Here is a 16,499-nt window from a genome sequence, read left to right as displayed (position 1 = left end):
ATACACCCACATTAGATCAACGTAAATTATCTTCGCTTTTTATTTATTCTCTTTGTTGACCGTGAAAATCTTAAGTTTATAATTTTGTTAAATATTTTTCTGTTATTTTGTTTTCTTTGTTGTTAGTTAAAAAAATTCGTTGAAAATAAATTTTATATATATACACACATGCATACACATATAAATAATTTCAATAAGTAAAAATAAAATTTTTTATAATAAAATATTTTTTGTGTCAGAACCATTCCACGTCAGAGCCATTAAATGCAGGAATACTCTTTTATATGCTCACTGAGTGATCCACTTTTAGAAGGATTACTAATAGTTATTTTCATTTGGACTTAGAGTTTTTGAAAATTCATTATAGAATTACTTGACATGAACTGTACAATGTCAAGTAAATAAATTTTTACTTATTCTGAGAATACAGTCTCAAATGGATATATGCTTATATGTTTAATGCTTCACAGTTGGGATTATTATTGTCAGTAAGAATGTATTAAGGTTAAGCCAAGTTGGAGTATGAATAAAAATTCTTTTTTATACCACGAAACAGACATCATCTGTACATCAACAAACAAAGACTTTGAAAGTAAAAGTTCCAAATAATTAGTGCATGAACAATGATCCTTTGTGACGAACATTTACTACTCTCTCATATAAGTGGAAATGGAATTACTTGATATGAACTGTACTATGTCAGGGATATGAAATTTTAACTTATTCTAAGATTACGGTCTTATTGAATTGTTATTATTAGTAACAATATTTTTAGGTTAAATCAGGTTGCAGTATGAATAAAGATCCTTATTGACACCACAGATCAGACACCGTCTATACGCCAAATTTTAAGAAACAGTAAAAAGTTAAAAGTCTCAAATATCTAGCGTACGAACAATGTTCCTTTGAGATATAGCTACTCTCTCACTTAAGTGAAAAAAGGATTACTTGAGTAGTATATACACTTGATTATGCCCCTAATTTTAAAGCGTGACAGCTCTGTCAGGTCAATAAAAAAAGAGGTCTTGAAGGTTTCGAATATTCTTTCAGTCAATGTTGCGTACTGATGTGTGTGATGCAGTTTAGACTAAATGAGTCCCGTTTTCTGAAAATAATCTAAACTTATCCAGATTTTCCATCTCAAATAAAGATATCTATGTTTATTTGCCAAAATAATTGTTTTACGATGCATACTAATATTAATGACGTATTTATAATTTGCAGAAAATATTATTAACGTAGTTTATGATGATTTTATATGGGTCAGGGCATAGGAAATGGGCACGGCTGACCGTAGGGTTAAGATAGGGCTTATGGTATCACACGTTTATTATTCTAGTCTAAGGTTTTCTATAGCGGTTTCTATGCTACGTGTATACTTAATTCAAAACCTACATGGATATAAGTATGAAGTAGATTTTTTTAATTTCTTTAGTCTGTTGAGAAATTATTCTTTGCCAAACCATTTACAATTGAACTTTGAATCTAGGAGCTTGTAGGTTTTATTCCACTGACTCTAAAAATGATTGCTCTACCCTCTCCTTCGTAACCATAATATAGGAAATGTTCTCGTAGAAATGTTTATTATTATTATTAAGAGGAAATGTGGTGTTCTGAGTATCGGGTTTATTGTACCCCTTTCTTGGCTCAGAGTGAGTCTCACATAGTATATGTGTGGTTGTTTCTTCATTCTCTTCGCAAAATCTACAGTTTGCATCCGTATATATGCACAGTCTCGTAAGGTGGTGTTTTAGCTTACAGTGTCCTGTTAAGATTGCTGTGATGATTTCAAGTCTTTATTTTGATAAATCCATCCATGCCAATAAGTGATTTGGATTGTGATAATTCTGTTAGATTATCATAATATTGTAGAAATGTTTATATTCAAGACAATTTCTTTAGAATTATCTGCTTTAATTTCAGTACATTAAGCTTAGGTCCACAACTATTTGATTTATTATTAATGTTTTTTTGTCGCAATTCAAATGATTTAAATGATAATTAAATTATATATATATATATTAATATAAATATATATCATAGTATGTATGTATATATACAGATATATATATATACATATATATATAATATATATATCATTTCATCTAAATATATATATATATATATATATATATATATATAACATAGATAACATATATATACAGATATATATATATATTTACATAAATGTATTTATCAGACACTTTTCGTGAGGTAACTTCCATTCGCGTGCATGCGTCCGACCAAAAGGTAAGTTGTTCAAATGATAAAAGTGATAATGGTAAAAAATATCTGGTCTTACATATATTTAAAAACTTGCAGAGATTTAATAAAACTAAATAAACATATATATTGTGGAATGATTTTTCTGCAGATAACAGTTAAAGGAAAATGGTCCTTTAAAGATTTTATTGTTTAAGTTATGACCATTTTCAATAAATTCTTTAAGTTTATATAAAAAAAAATTAAATTAAATTAATCATATTTTAGAAGATTTGTTATTTTCAAGATTTGAAAAAGTGATTCAATTTAAGAAATCAATTGATTTAGATACGTTTGAGATATTATAATTTGCTCAATTCTGAAACATATTAGAAATACTTCATTTTAATAAACTTTCAATTTTTTATTGTTTAATTATTATTTTACTAAGTATAGCTTTAATAGATACATGGATTATTTTATAAAGTATCAGATAAAAGTATTTATATTAAGTTCTTTATTATTTCTAAAATCTGCTTTGAATCTGAAGCCAACTATGTTATAGTTTTGATTTATTGGACTTGATTTGATAAAAATTAATATAATTATTATTTAAATTTACATTCTTAAATTTTAATTGCTATCAAATCAATGAATGATATTTAAAGCATTTGGAAACTCTTTGAAACTTGTAAGAATTATATTTTGCTGCCCTTTCTCATTTTGAGGTGTCTATACTATAATTTTTTATAATTTTTTTTTGTAAACAATTTTAATTTTAATTTATATAACTAACAAAATGTAATACTGTAATTTTTTTCATATCAGACAAGTTTGCGATAATTCCATAAAATTATATATTCAAATATTTTGAATTTGGTAAAGTTTATCTTATATATTATATAAACTTGAACCCAGTTGGCTTCAGATACAAAATCATAATGAGTTTAGAGAAAAAGAAAGAAATTAATATAAATTTTCTTATCGTAACATGTAAATAATTTTTCGTTAGAGACTTAAACTGTCTATATCTTTTAAATACCTATCTCAAGTACCAGAAATTTTAGAGAACGGTAACATCTTCTTAGAGTCTCTTAAATGGTTAGTTAATGTTGTGCTGAAAGCTTTTCTTCGGCTGTTTTAATTTTTAGTTGTAGGTCGGATAATTTTGATTTTATTTGAATAATGTTAGCTTTGGTGGCATTAAGTCGATCAAGGGTGTCATCATAATCGAGTAACAGGGCTGGCTTATCCAACAAACCACACTGAAAGCTTAGTTCACGTATGTCCTTATACAATTTAATACGTTTTATTTTAAGTTTTCTTAATTCCTCACGTATTAATTGCTTTTCTTCTAATAATTCTCTTAGTTCAAGCTCTTGAGCGGTGACGTGGTCGCGCATTAGCAAAACTTTTTCTCTCAAATGTGTAGAGGCATGAATTTGATTATTGCATCGTCTGGAATATTTCTCAAATTCATTCGTTCGTTCTAAAGTAGAAATTTGTTAATGTTTTCAATAAATACTTTCAATTGAATAAATAAACAAGAATTAAATACCTTCAAGTTTTTTGTTAAGGGAAATTGTTTCTCTTTGCATATTCTCGAAATCACGCATATATAAGCCATTACCAAGATTTTCCAATTCTTCGAGTCGCTTTTTTAACAATTAGTTTAAACTAGTTCATTAAAATAAATTTTTAAATACTGTTAACTTTACCTTGGATAGTCTTGCCATACTGTGTTGTTTTTCTATTAAGGCACTACGTGCTTCAGATATATCAGCTCTTAAGTCTCTTATACGTGAAAGTTTCTTTTCTACAAACTAAAATGAAAAATAATTTATAAATATTTACTTATACATACGCAAAAATGAAATAAAAATGCGAAAATGGAATTGGATGAGGCATACTATACGACGACCAAATAAATACATTCCACGACAAGCTTTGACGTGGAACCTATAACGCAGCAGACTCCTACTACACCGGTTTTAACTGTGAGCAAGACAATTGAAAGCAGGACGAAATATGCAAAGAAGCACCTAACAAAGTGTGGTTTAAGAGAATCGTTGCGGTCCTATGCCCTACTAGAGGAAACGGAGACTAAGAAGAATACATACGCAAACTTACGTTCCGTGCATTATCTGATATTTTACGACCGAAAAAATCCCAAATCATGGTTTCAAATCCAGTTGCTACATCATCAAGTTGGGATTGTAAATCTGTTTTTTTTTGGTTTAATTCATCTATTTTCTCATTAGTTACGATTGTCATTTCTTTTTGACGGCAAAGTAAATTATTTAAGTGTTTAATAATCTGACCATATTTTTTCTCATCTCCTGTATGATCTTTCTTGCCTCTTCCTTCCTCTTCCAAGCTGCTAAAAGCTTTCTTACGACGGAAATAATCAACTGCTTTGCGATTTAAAAATATATGACATTTGTTCGCCTTCTCTAAATCTACCAGTTTATTCATTAACTCATCTGCTAGAGCTACTTTATCTAAGGTATTACGTAATATTCTCTTGGGATCATTAGCATGACGTTCGCATTTTTCTACAACTTTATTAACTAAATCAGTAACAAATTGGTTAATTGCTTCCTGTAGCATTTCTTTTCTTTCTTGTTCTTCTTTGAGTTTTGTGTCTTTTTCCAGCAATTGTATAGGTTTAAATATTTCAGTGTATAATTGAGTAAAAACTTCTTCATCCGTTTGCGTCTTCGTGTCGAGAATTTCTTTGTCTATTGTTTGATCATACGGTACTTCAGGCAAATCAATGTGTAACTCAGCTATATCTTTTTCTTCAACTATTTCTCCCCATTCGTCAGATAATTTTTCATGTAAACTTATTACAGCTGTTCCTTCTACTGAAGGAGATGATGACGTTGATGTTAGCACTTCACCTGTTAGAGGATCCACAAAACGTCCTATATTATCATCCGGCGTAGCTTCTACTTTTACTTTATACTCGTGCGATGAAGTTAATGAAACTTCGTTTACGCTTGGTATTTTTTCAATATTTGAAAAAAAGGTGTCTGGATCAAATGTAATTGGTGTTTCAAACTCCGTATGACTTAATTCACTAGAGTGAGATGCTGTAGATTCACTTAAATCTATATTTTCCATATTGAGGTGTTCCTTTAAAACTGTAGATAGTACATAAGCCTTATCTGTACTAGCATATGACAATTTACGGGTGCTATCTGAGTAGTTGGTAGAATGACCATGTGTTTTCGATGACAAAATATCACTGCTACTGTCAGAGCTCATTTCCGTTTCATAAGTACTATGACTAGATCGAGCAGAATGAGTAGAACGCGTAAGTTTATGAGTGAGGTGATCACCTTGCCTATGACTCTGTACCTTAACGTGGCTCCCATGACTTTGTGCCGGATTCTGATGACTTCGAACACTATTTCTTCGTTGACCGCTGCGATTACTTTTAGCGCCATAACCACCCTCAATACGATATCCACTTTGGGCGCTATAAATACTTAGCTCGCTAGGTTGATCCTTGCTGTCATGATTTTTGTGAGCGCTATGCATAGAGAGTTCTCTGTTTGTATCATGGGTGCTGTGAGAAGCATAACTGATATGAGATCCATAACTGTTGTAGGAATCACAACTTGAACTTGTATCTGAGGAATAACTGCTACAGGAAGTATTGTCTGGTTGAATCGGAGGTATCTTATAAATATGATTACCAACAAAAGGCATTTTGGAAATATAAAAGCGTATATGTATTACGAAAAATGTGAAAAACTTGAATAAAATTATAAAAAAAAAGAAAATGAAGAAGAAATTAATAACTTTGAATAAAAAAAAATTAAAATAAGAAAATAGAAAAATTGTAAATTAATAGCTTTAAATATAGTTTTTAAGTTATTTGAAGTTTGAAAAGTATGTAGAAACTTACTATATAGATATATAAAAATAAAAAATTTTACTTCAACGTTGCCCTATAAAAATCTAGTCCAAATCGAAAAATTATGAAATTTTTAAATTGTGAAAGTAAAGCAAAGAAAAATTAAAATTATTATTTGCGTTTATATACCATCTTTATAGAAAAAAAACCAAATAGTTCAATTAATTTTTTTAGGAGAAAAATATAGCATTGTTGATTTCGTTACTTATGAGAATCTATGCAGAAAATACACCATCAGTAAATTTGTGACATCTTCCAGCAAATATTCCTACATAAATGGGATGTGTTTTGGTCTTCTTAGATAAAAATAGAACTTTATTTAAAAAAAGATCATTTTAAGGTTAACAATGTAGTTTTACAGTACATTCTTTTTGCATTAGGTTTAAGTGGTTTCTTTCAATGTCGGTGCACTCTTACTTACTTACTTACTGTAGTCCTCCTTTCCGTGTGGAGCATAGGGCCGGTGCACTTTTACCTAATTGTAAGTATATAATAGGTGTACAGCATGTCAAATAATAAAAAATCATATAAAATAAAAGTCACACTTCTCCAAACTTGGCGATCATATATCTTTTTCAAAAATAATAATTATTTTCGTAGAAAGTTTTCATTAAAAGGGATCCAGGTCAACAAGATTTAATCTAATTAAACATGAACTCAAATTAACTATTACTTTCTTCACTGGACACGTTTATGGAAACTACCATATTTTAAAAAGAAAACTTTATGAGATTAATTTCAACACCTGCAGATCTTATGAAATGCAAAGAAGAACATACACGTATTTATTTATTTAGGTCTTGCTACTATTATAAGAAACTAGTTCAGTATCATCCCAACACATTTGTTAAACTAAGGAATAATTATTATATGCCCTTTCAACGATTATTATGTTTTAGTCAAAATGTTTTAAAATATTGTTTAATAATATTATCTTTCATAAATGTTTTGGTAGAAAACATCAAAAGCTACAGTGTGAGACTTGTACCCATCTCTTAGACCTCTGTAAACCTCTCTTACGGATGATAGTGGAAGATTGCAGCCGCGTTATGTTTGCTGATTTCGTTCTTTATATTTTTTGAAAAAAATATTGTTGATTAAATGTAATTGTTTAAATGTAATTGTATAACAAAGCTATATTTGAAGGAAAAACACAAATTGAAACTGTTAGAGCACACATTTGCAAATATCTACAAAAAGATGAAGGCGTTATAAAGTCATCAGTAACTAAACACTTTGATAAAAGAGTGTAGATGTTTTGACAAGATTTTTCTCTGTCATCAAAGCTGGCGCTAATCAACAAGTATTAAAACACAATGGTCCACATTTTGTTTTAATGCTATACTGGCTTTCATAGATACCAGATGCAAACCCCATCAACTCTTCGGTACGATAGATTTTGCGACCCAAGATCAGTTCTAAAAAAATATTAGTGTTGATTTGCTCAGAAAGTTATTTTTTACGAAGGAATAATGACTCCGCATAATCATATTTGTGTAGCGTGCGACTCGTTTGTCGATGAACTCAGAGCCATACTTCACACTTAATCTGACCAGAACCAAAATATGAAATAAACACAAAAAATGTTAATATTTTTTTATATTATTAAAATAATGCAATAAAGTTTATCTTTATAAAAAGTGCTCGTTGCACACAATAACGAAATTGAAATGAATACACAGTCGATTTTGGAATGTTACAGAACTTGTCATATTCTTAAGAAAACTTGCTCTATTATTATTCCTTCCTATCCCTTTCTCATTAATATATACAACTATTTAGTAATATGCGATGTTTTATCGTTAGATATCACTTCTTTTAGATTAATAAAAACGATAGGAGAAAAAGTTCAAATAAAAAGAAAAAATACTATTAGGGCTGATTTCACTTAATTCTCAAACCTGATTAAAGTTTATATTCAATTTGAAACGGTGATAATTTGAACATTTGATGTGTAAATGCCATTCTTAAATTTAATAAAAAACTAAATGTTGAATTTCTACAGATAACTGTAGTGTTTTTCAGCAGAGGATATCACTATTAAGGAGGTTATAGCTTGTCTGGAAGTAGATTATACACTTAATACTATCAGGCAGCCGAGGTGCTTTGATGTCCTTGAGTTCAGTCCAGTTTACATATAAGGCAGAGTTTGATTGTTACAAATCTCTCAACGAGCTGCTGGGGCAGTTCAATATTTCTTTTATCTGGGGTCATAGGGATATTTTCGGCAATTGTAAAGCAGATGAGCTAGCCGGGGTGCTTCAGGAAAACACTCAGAACACTTACACAATCTGCGCATACCGCTGACATCATGTTAACTGGCATTGAGTTCTTCCTGTGCCATACTTTTTAATAAGAGACGGGAAGACTCAACGATATGTAGGCAATTTGGTCACGTAAAAATGAAAGGATATCCAATTCTCTCATTGAGATGTCCTATAGAGTTATCAGTCTTGTGTTAGCTTTACTCACAGGTCACTGCATTTTAGGCAACCAGAAGATTGAATCACCCTTTCAATTATAACTATCACAGTTATGGATGGGACGTTGATAGTGTCTCCCATCTGTTTTGTTTATGCTCCGCACATGCGCGGTGCCTTACTTCTTTAGCGGCTTTCTTTCTTAAGGATGGTAAACTGCAAAACCTCTCATTCAATAGCATTATAAGCTTTGCCAAAGGCTCATTGTGGTTCTAAACCTCTAATGTTTTTTATATACGGTAATACATTGGATCTTTAGTTCTAAGTGATTCCATTCGGATCGCCGATATAATCTAACCTTACGTAGGGATTTGATGACGTTTATATGCTTAAGATTCACGTCTGTTTGATTTGATTTTATTCAGAGCTGCTGCTTTCATCAAAGATTGCTGCAAATACAGCAACTATATAATAACTAGCCACATAATATTCCATTTCAATACTTTAAACCGATGATGCCACCTTATTTCAAACCAAGATGTCATTTTATTTACATAGCAATATATCTTGCGAATCGAACTTAACAAACACTTTGACTATAAAACTTTCGTCAACTGAAATGTTATTACACACGTCCTCTCTAGTACTTCTTCATATTGTTTTTATTGTCCCTTGTTAACTTATTACATTTATTGGTTATATGAAATTTCTATTTGAAATTCTAATTTCATTTTCGGTAATGTGAACATTTGGAATTTTGGATTATGTTTGTCCACAATGTTTTATATTAACTGCGGTATTTATGTGTTTTTAATGATATTTACTTTTATGTCCGTTTTTCCCGAGCCATAATTTATTCATTATTCTGCAATGTCATCCAAACACACACACTCACGCTTAGTCCGAAATTTACTCCTTGATTTATTCAGTTTGACGCATACGAATTTGTTGATTTTGGCGCGGAGACGATGGATGGCTTTTGCGATGGCATCATTTTTTGGGACTGGAGTTTGAATGCCGTGCTCAAGTAATAAATTATTGTATATTAAGTGTTTTATGTTTATTTAAATGTTGTTTTATTTTCATTTTATATTGTTTTACGGAAAATTCCTGGAAAATTAATATCCATTTTATTGGATGATAAATTTACCTAATAAATGACATTGGCATTATTAGTAAAATGCTAATATATACTTTACCTAATTTTAATTGATTAATTTTTCTGTTAGCTAATTGTGTTTAATTTAGAAATTTTATTGGATATTAATGAGTTAATACATTATTTTTGAAAGTTATTATATTAGTGGGGTGTGTTGCAAATGAAAGAGACAAATAAAATTGAGTAAGTGTTAGGAGAGATAACTGTTACAATAAATTAACCCAAATATTGTAATTTATTTTTAATATATTTGTTAACTATAGTTTATAAACAACATCAACAATTTGTAGTAACACTAAAATGAAGTATTACAAACTATTTATTATGCTATCTATTAGTGGAAAAGTGCTTCCAATTGGATTCCGGTTTCTTCCAATACTGTTTCTTTGTAAAAGCAATCACTAAATTTTAGGAGATATCAAATTTGTGGTCCTGAAGTGTACTAGCAAATAAAGTACTTTCAGTCAATGAATAATTATCTTCAGCATCGTGGTATCCACGTCACTTTTGACAACTATAAGCTCGAAATTGTGAAGAGTTTGTTCATGGTCCAGAAGCCTACTAGCAAAAAAGTACTTTCGGTTAATAAACAAATCTCCTGAGCATCGTGGAACCCACGGTACTGTAGACAACTATTGTTGTAAAGAGTTTGTTTATTTGGGAACCAATATAAACACCGAATATGATGACAGTCCAGAGATTCAATGAAAATTGCTTTAGCTAATAGATATAACTAAGGATTATGCAGGCATTTAAGAAATTAATCACTCTCTGTACAGACAATAATTAAGTACAACAAGCCTCTTATCATGCTAATTCTGCTTTATAGTGCAGGAGCTTCAAGAATAACGAACTGTGGTAAAAAAAATGAGAGAGGTTCTAGAGTAATAAGCTTTGGAATATCTATGGTCGCATAGGTGTTGTTAAAATGTACGCAGTTAGATGAAACGTCGAGCTATATGAGCTATACCGCAGCAATGACATAAATGAGTGCATAAAAATTTAGTGGTTCCGCTTGCTACTTAATGTTGTATGAATTAATTAAAATGCTCTGTGTAGAAAGGTATTTCATTCGGGACTTTGTGATGGAAAATGCGTGAGAAGACATCCGCATTTTTAGTGGAAGGACAAGGTGATCAATGATATAAAATCACTCGGTACTTACAACAAGCGATAGTAAACCACTGATTGGGTTGTCTGGTGGAAGCTACTGAATATGGGCAAGGATGACTCATGTTTGAGTGATTATCTGAGTTAGCCATTTATAATAGATCCTAAATTTTATCCAGTTATTTGGATAAAATCATTTTTAAATGAAAACATCGCACTGAAATTTTAAAGTGAAATTAAAAATTTATTTAGATATCGTAAGCCATTTTGTCCTTTTAAATCTGTATCTTATTTTATCACCGCTATATGTGTAGCAGAAGAGGACTTCAATTAATAAAACTGAGAAACGAAAATTCTGAAAATAGAAATCATATATTTATTATTTCCACAGATGGAAATTCCTCTCTGCTGTGCATATACCTATATATGTATATACCTATAAATTCTCAATATACCAAAATTTTCAAATATGTGTCTTTGTCATGTAATGAAACAAAGCATTTGGTAAAATTTTGAGTGTTGCTACCCGAAGGCGATATTTTATCCCCAAAATGCTTGCAAAATATTATGCCTATTGTTGGTTCTAGATGTGAATTGAAAAAATTTTGAAGAATAAACATTTCACAAAAAAAAAAAAAAAAATCCAAGTTCAAACATACAAGTCAAGTTCAGCCTTTACTTGGTTCGGCCATTTGGTTAATGAACTCTTCCAATTTGGCAGGGTACGAACTCAATCCCTGGTACTTGTAGTCTCAAAAAAAAAATCATTTACGAATAATTAAATATAAAAAATAATTCCAAGATCACTGATGATGGATATTTGGCAATACTTGAAATAGGTATATGGTCAGCTCTAAAATTTAATTTATCGAGTTATTAAATATAATATGTATAGGTTATATATGGGATCCGTAACTTCAATTAACATTTTATTAAAAAACAAAATTTATTAAAAGCTTGTGAAAAAACTTTTTTATAAAATCTGTTAAAAGAACAGATTAGGTATCCGGCATAACGTTTAAGACCAACAATTTTATATTGATTTTATAGATATATTAAGAACATATTTTTAATGTTAGATCTAAAGCCACAATCAAAGATCTAAAGACTGTTAAGAGTATATATAATTTCTCTATATAATTATATATGACATATACGGCGTATTGCACTATCGGTAATGTCAACTGAATAATGATCCAAGCATTAACGTTGATTCGACCATGTTGTGTGTATGAAAGAATTGTATCAGTTTTGCTTGAACGTTTATTTTACTTACCATCCCATCTTTTACCATATAAATAAAAAATCTTTTTTGGCGTAATAAAAATAACTCAAAATTTATTATATGGTTATTATTATTTCAAAAATTTCATAGAATTTCATATAAAATTTAGGTGCCTAATTGTAGTTTGAATTGAGGTATTAGCATTAAAAATGTTAATGATTGTTAATAAACTAGTTTTACTAGTAGTAATTACTCGATCCTTCAGCGTTGTTATATCGAATATTAGATTTTATTTCGTGAGTTATATCTTTAATCTATTTTCGCACTCAACTTAACCATCTCTGTAGACTGTCCAGTTAATCCAAATTAACAAGTTAACAAGCAAGATTTTTTGATTATTGTTGTAATTCTGATAAAATCAGAACTATAGAGTGAATAAGTTGAACGCAATAGGTGGGCATTTAAGTTATGCGAAAGGCATTCTTAACGCAACTCTCTCTGTAAAGGTTCCCGCTGAATTTCTTGTTCATATGTATCATAAAGAAATTTCACTAATTTCTGTTGTAAATAATTTGTGAATCTTTCAACTGGTATAATGAGAATTCCACACATTAAAAATAACAAGCAATATGTGACCATATGATAAGAATTTTCTTGAATCCAATTGTGTACATCACGTCTACTCTGCTTGAAGATCGAACCCATAACGTTGGATAAACTAAGTCCAATAACTGCACTAAATCCACGTAACCACTCCAAAGCATGAAACCAAACAAAGTATGTAGGAAACTGTACTATCAGCATTACAAAGACTATGTGTAATGAAATAATAGACACTTTGTGTTGCCAAATGGGATGATGATTGATATTCGGTCGATTCTTTATCGCAAAGAACAACATTATACTGTAGAAAGATGTGATTGTAATGCATCGAAAATCTTTTTCCTCATGTTCCACAGATATTCGCTCCCAAAATTTCAGAAAAAACCATATTATTCCAAAGACTATGAATATGAACCATTCCAATATTTTATGGTTTTGCGTTAGTTCATATACTTGCATATTCTGTACGGGAAAATAATTATTGGGATAAGAACCATCTTCTTCAGAAGATGTCGGATCAGATGACGGATCAGAAGTATCTGTCGTATCATATGTGTGTTTACAATTTCGGACTCGACGTCTATTACGAACAGGCATGGTAATTACTGCTCCACGAAAGACAAACACTAAACTAAAAAAAAAATTAACAAAATTATATTTTAGGATTAATGCAGTTTAAAATTTTGTATGAAGCTCATAAAAGTAATGTAATTTCATTTTAAAATTTGAAATACTTAAAAATTCATGTCATTAAATCAGTACTTGGCATATTTTTGAAAAAAAAAACAGGAGTTATAAAAATTCATGAGTCGAATCTTTTTTGTATATTGGTTGCACTGTCAATTATGTGGAAGTATCCGCATCAAGGACCTTGTGTGAGATTTTTTAACGAAATTAAGTCAAGTTAAACGTTCGAAATTTTATGATAGACCCTTAATAACAATACTATATCACAAACATGAGTTTCCAAATGGTACTCAAAAATTACTCGAAGAAAAACTTGTAAATATTTCTCTTTATAGTGGGATTAAAGCATTTCGATTATCCCGAATTTAAATGTATAAAGATTATTTAAAATTTATAGTGAACTGTACTAGATACTCACTTTTAAGAAGGAGTTATCAAATGATTTTTTAGCTCCAGCTAGTTACTCTATTGAAGAAATAGTACATTTCAATTACTGTGTTAAGTGATTATACAGGCCGACAATAATAATTTAAATATTGGTTTAATTATAATAAAAAGTTAAAAAAGAAGCTGACATATTTGCAGCAACTATATTTACATCCTCTTTCAATACAATAAATTATATTTGTATTCTTCATAATACTTCTAAATTATTGAAAGATTAAAACAAAGTTCAGGATTTATATAGCAAATTTAGAATGCGCTCAGACTATAACGCAATGTGCTGTTCAGAGAGGTTAAAAAATTGCTCTGATTAAGACATTGATTCATAGCTTAATATAGATCGCTAAAGAAAATTAGAGCGTCATTGAAAAAAATGCATTCAGGGGACTATACGAAAAATTTAATAACAACTGAACTATTAAATAAATTTTTTTTTCTATTGTTGGAATAAAATTGTTTCACCATCCCCTATATTACAGATATATGATACAATTTAAATTTTAAATATGAGCAAAGATACTTACATTTAAATGAAGTTAGACTATGCCAATATATATCAAATTTGCCAATTACTTCCGAAAACAATTTTGCTTTTAAAATTGTTAAATAGATAAATCTCAATTTTTAATACGATTATATCTGGAGGATATCTATATTTGTAAACTGATCTGTTAACAAAAAAAAAAACTAAATAAAATATAAACTTATTATTTTGACTATACATTTTTGAATTTTTTCTCTGTCGTACTAGATTGAATTATATATATTATCATTTCAAACCTTTCTGCAACAATTATTATTGTAAGTTTACATTTACATTATTATTTTCTATACCCACTATTCAGAGCCAGTGATTTGTTTGTCTGCTGTTTTACTTTTATCATATCATATATTTTAAAAGTAGATCGAACATTACATAAGTTTCAAAAATATCTTATTTTAACATATTCGGTTTCTGCTATACAATGGACATAAAAAATAAATTCAAAATGCCACAGACCATTTTGTGGGTTGGAACGTTTTTTCACATAAAAGAATAAACCATTCAGTCCTTCGAAAAATAATACAGACGGGTCAAGTCTCTTTTGGAGAAAACTTCATTTCAAGACGTTGATATGGTCAATACATTGATCACATCACGAAGGAAGCTACTATCATTTTCACCTCACTTAAATTGATCTAGTTATCATAAAGTGAAATCTTTAGTTGAAGATGATTTAAGGAACACTTCTTTTCGGTGAATTTTGATGATTTGAAAAACGTGGAATGACGTGTGGTGAGTTTTAGACTTGATATTCAAACGTGTAAGTTTTAAAGTGATGATCTTAAGAAATTAATTGGACATTTTTTCTTTTATTATTTAAGATGAAAGTAAATTTGAAAGGTAAAACTTTTTAGACGTTTCGACTTTAACATATTCGTATCTATTCCTCTGGCAAGGTTTTACAGTCAGATGAAAACAGTACTGACTTTTAATATAAAGTGGAAATGGAATGATAATAACAGTGAGTTGATATGCTAATAAACAGCAAATTTCGTGAACCCAATGGAATTCTAAGAAAAAAAATATTAATACCGAAGAATAAATGAAATGAATTTAGTAATTTAAAGTGTTTATTAATTTAGAAAAAGAGTCTACACTAGCCCAATTTAGTGAAAACTTCGATAACATGAAGGACCTCTAACTGTACTTTGTTTGTACTACTAAGTGTTTGTTGTTAATAAGTTTCGAAGCGCAGGTTGTCTTTTATTGATTCCACTTTAGATTATAGCACAGAACAAAACAGTAATTAACGACGGTAGTACCAGGTTTTACGACTGCTTTTGATGGTGTCTCAATATCTTAACCAAACAGCATGCTCACTTCAGGCTGTTGGGTTGGTTTGATTTTTTATCAATAATAAGTTTGCACGATAAACTTAATTAACTCATATATAGCTGATTGGCAAGAAGTTAGCCATTGGAATAGTTAAGATATAAAATAGCTTATCACAATGAATAAAATACCTGATTATTGATCAAATAATTTATTGAAATTAGTGACAATCCTTATTATTCTTAAGTTTTAATAAGTGTGGAGAACAGCTAACTCAGTTGTTGTGGGGTAAAGAAAATGTCTGCTTTATAATTTTATATAAGCAGTATTCTTAAGTTCTTAGTTTTTGCATTAAAATAAACACACCATTACGAAAATAAAGTAATAATTAAAAAAAAACTTTGTAATTATTATCAAAATTATTTGAACGGGGTATTAAACGTTTTAGTTGTAATGTTGACGACACAGTAAATAAATATGAAAACTATATCTAAAGTTGGCAATTTTATTTTACATATATACTAAATAAATCAAACTTCTGTATGTTTATGTCCTTAAAATTCGCAAAGTAATCAATGGATTGAATATAAATCTTTACGCATGGTTGCATTTCTCTATAAGATTGATTTTATATCTTTTTTATTGCAAAACTCAATATGGAAAGGGAAAATTGCAAGCATTTAAATAAAAAGAAAAAATATATATACATTATTTTCACTATTTTTTTTAATTATGTCAAATGCTTTTTCTTAAAAACGAAACGAAATTTTTCTTTTGAGAAAAAAATTTACCATTTAAATTTACCATTTAAAGTTTAGCATCATATTTTAGTTAAATTAAATAATGTTAAGCTAATACTATGTTCAGACACACTTTAATTTCACAAAAATCTCAATTTCATCTTCGTT

At 29.4% G+C, this 16,499-nt stretch overlaps 2 protein-coding genes across 4 annotated transcripts; both read right to left on the bottom strand.

Annotated features, from left to right (window-relative positions):
* Window positions 1–3,096: 3,096 nt before the first annotated feature.
* On the bottom strand, window positions 3,097–5,999 carry LOC119683757 (synaptonemal complex protein 1-like). Its single transcript, XM_038097598.1, has 4 exons — window positions 4,333–5,999; window positions 3,921–4,025; window positions 3,761–3,857; window positions 3,097–3,691 (listed from the first exon to the last, which is right to left on the bottom strand). Exons 1-4 carry the CDS (start codon window positions 5,917–5,919, stop codon window positions 3,309–3,311), a joined length of 2,172 nt encoding a protein of 723 aa, XP_037953526.1. The 5' UTR covers window positions 5,920–5,999; the 3' UTR covers window positions 3,097–3,308.
* Window positions 6,000–12,164: 6,165 nt separating this feature from the next.
* Window positions 12,165–14,458, bottom strand: LOC119680996. Of its 3 annotated transcripts, none has more exons than XM_038094049.1 (2): window positions 14,300–14,458; window positions 12,165–13,275 (listed from the first exon to the last, which is right to left on the bottom strand). In XM_038094049.1, the coding sequence occupies exon 2, from the start codon at window positions 13,239–13,241 to the stop codon at window positions 12,525–12,527; it is 717 nt and encodes a 238-aa protein (XP_037949977.1). In that variant the 5' UTR covers window positions 13,242–13,275; window positions 14,300–14,458; the 3' UTR covers window positions 12,165–12,524. The 3 variants fall into 3 exon arrangements, with proteins under 3 accessions (XP_037949977.1, XP_037949978.1, XP_037949979.1); XM_038094050.1 differs by having other exon boundaries at window positions 12,165–13,270; XM_038094051.1 differs by lacking the exon at window positions 14,300–14,458 and adding an exon at window positions 13,750–13,813.
* Window positions 14,459–16,499: the final 2,041 nt, after the last annotated feature.

The sequence above is a fragment of the Teleopsis dalmanni genome, chromosome 2 (genome assembly GCF_002237135.1).
Source record: "Teleopsis dalmanni isolate 2A chromosome 2, ASM223713v2, whole genome shotgun sequence".
Taxonomy (NCBI): Eukaryota; Metazoa; Arthropoda; class Insecta; order Diptera; family Diopsidae; genus Teleopsis; species Teleopsis dalmanni.
The sequence above is the reverse complement of the archived record's forward strand: the minus strand, read 5'-3'. Positions and strand labels throughout refer to the sequence as shown.

Coding starts and splice junctions, on each gene's coding strand:
- LOC119683757 (XM_038097598.1), bottom strand. CDS start 5,919: ATGCCTTTTGTTGGTAATCATATTTATAAGATACCTCCGATTCAACCA. Junction 4,026..4,332: donor TATCAGATAATGCACGGAAC/GTAAGTTTGCGT, acceptor TTTTCATTTTAG/TTTGTAGAAAAGAAACTTTC. Junction 3,692..3,760: donor CCTTAACAAAAAACTTGAAG/GTATTTAATTCT, acceptor TTTCTACTTTAG/AACGAACGAATGAATTTGAG.
- LOC119680996 (XM_038094049.1), bottom strand. CDS start 13,241: ATGCCTGTTCGTAATAGACGTCGAGTCCGAAATTGTAAACACACATAT.